Here is a 2,500-nt window from a genome sequence, read left to right on the forward strand (position 1 = left end):
CCGCTAACAACTGTCAATATACGTCAACAACCACAACCATCACAATAACCATCAATTACCGTCAACAACTACAACCACCACAATAACTGTCAACTACCGTCAACAACCACAACTACCACAATAACTATCAACCATCAACAACCACCACAACCGTCAACAACCACCACAATAACAGTCAATTGTCCACAACACAACCACAATAACAGCCAATAACCGTCAACCACAGCCACCGCAACGACCGTTATTATCCACCACAACCGTCAACAACCGTTATCTACCAGAACCGTCAACAACTGTTATTATCCACCACAACCTTCAACAACCGTTATTATCCACAACCGTCAACAACCGCCAATAACCACTATCCACATACCCTTCCACCTTCCCACATCCTTCGCTCCTCTCCACCTCCTCGTCCTCCTTCCTTTCCTCCTCGCCGTCCTCCCCTCCCCTCCTCCTCACCGTCCTCCCTCCCCTCCTCCTCACCGTCCTCCCTCCCCTCCTCCTTGCCGTCCTCCCTCCCCTCCTCACCGTCCTCCCTCCCCTCTTCCTCCTCGTTCTCCCTCCCCTCCTCCTCGCCGTCCTCCTTCACCTCCTCCTCCTCGTCCTCCTCCCTCCCCTGGCCCTCCTTGCTTTCATCTTTACCGACATTACTTCCCAGGTACTCGAGGAAGGTAAAGTATTCTTCAGAACATCTTTCGGTGTAGGTATACAACTTGTTTGTTCTCTTTCCTCTCCTATCCCCTTTATTCTCATCCTCCCCCCTCACTCTCAACCATTCCCTTTCGTTACCCGAGCCTCCTCCTCCTCCTCCTCTTCCTCTCCCTCCTACCTTATCCCTCTCGTCGTTTCTCTTCCTTCATCTAACATATCACTCTTCATACTAATTCAACAATTCCGAACATATACCTCTCCTTCGACAAAACGTACGCCCACCGAATCCAACAATACCAAACATTACTTGATGTCTATACTATCTCGTAACCAAGAAAAAAGAAAAAAAAATTACAAACGACAACGTTCGTCATATATCTTAGTTAACTACTGGCAATTTTATTCAGCTGAGGGAAAGCTCCCAGTATTATCTTTTCTGAGTATGATTTGAGGAAAGATCCAGGGAAAGGAAGAATGGTAGAAACTTCAACCCAAGGTTCTGAGCTTCCGCAGAACCAGTAGAAGTCAGCAGCACGGAGTTCTCAAAGTCTTTTGACCCCTTTGGCTCTCTTGACTTTCAACCAGGGGTGAGATTTGATGCCTTTCAGTTGAAGCCGTTTCTCAGATTTGCTTTCGAGGCATTTTGTGACGAGCTTCTGGCAGCTCTTTGGTACGCCCTTCGGGAACTTGATTTCCCATTTGCCTCCGTATTTGCCTGGGTATTTCAGCTGAGGGAAAGCTCCCAGTATTATCCTTTCTGAGTATGACTTGAGGAAAGATCCAAGGAAAGGAAGAATGCTAAAAACTTCAAGACAAGGTTCTGACCTTCCGCAGAACCCATAGAAGGCAGGATCACGGAGTTTTTAAAGTCTTTTGACCCCTTTGGCTCTCTTGGCTTTCAACCAGGGGTCAGATTGGATACCTCTCAGATGAAGCCGTTTCTCCGATTTGCTGGCGAGGCATTTTCTGACGAGGTTCCGGCAGCTCTTTGAGACGGTCTTCGGGAACTTGATTTCCCATTTGCCTCGGTTGTTTGGGTATTTCTTACAGGCGAGGCGGAACAACAGAAATCCAAGACTCCATACAGCCGATTTCTCGTGGCGATCGGCAGGAGTCGAAGAGGCTTTGAAGAAGGTTCCCATACCGAAATCCGCAAGTTTTGCGGTCAGTTTTCCGGTTTCTTCGTTTCTGACGACGAGAATATTAGCCATTTTAATGTCTTGGTGACAGACTCCGGCTTTATGGCAGGCCATCACGGCTGTCAGAACCTGCGAGAAGACGTCTTTGGCGTCTTTCATTTTCAGCTCCCCATACTTCGAGGTGTAGTCGAGAAGATCCATTGCTCCGGGGATCAGCTCCATGACGATGAAGACGTGACGTCGTTCAATGAAGAAATCAAGGAGCTTTACAACCTCGGGGATATGCTGAACTCTCTTCATTAGGGCGACTTCGAGGGGCATGGTCCTCTTCTTTGGGTCTGCCCAGTCGTAAACTTCTGCCAAAGGTATTTTCTTAATAGCTACCTTGGCTCTGTCCTCGATCCGCTCTGCGGAGAAGACACTCCCGAAAGATCCTTGTCCTAGAAGATCCTTGAAGATAAATCTGCTGGTCATGGTTCTTCCTTTAATGATTCCTCGAAGAACAATTCTATGGACTCAGTCGGGTGGCCGTTTCGATCATTGAGAATGATGCTGATAATCCAAGATTCGATAAACACGCAATGGTAAATCTACCTATAATATATATATATATATATATATATATATATACAGTATATGTATATATACACAAATATATATGCATTAAAAAAACTAGGAACGTATATTCTATAAATGCAAGATAACCA

The 2,500-nt window shown here is 46.4% G+C and overlaps 1 protein-coding gene across 1 annotated transcript; it reads right to left on the reverse strand.

The window, feature by feature from the left end:
* Window positions 1–1,517: 1,517 nt before the first annotated feature.
* On the reverse strand, window positions 1,518–2,267 carry LOC143017588 (serine/threonine-protein kinase pim-2-like). Its single transcript, XM_076172375.1, has one exon. It carries the CDS (start codon window positions 2,265–2,267, stop codon window positions 1,518–1,520), a length of 750 nt encoding a protein of 249 aa, XP_076028490.1.
* Window positions 2,268–2,500: the final 233 nt, after the last annotated feature.

Source organism: Oratosquilla oratoria, chromosome 32 (assembly GCF_046742065.1).
Source record: "Oratosquilla oratoria isolate Oo_2021 chromosome 32, ASM4674206v1, whole genome shotgun sequence".
Lineage (NCBI taxonomy): Eukaryota > Metazoa > Arthropoda > Malacostraca > Stomatopoda > Squillidae > Oratosquilla > Oratosquilla oratoria.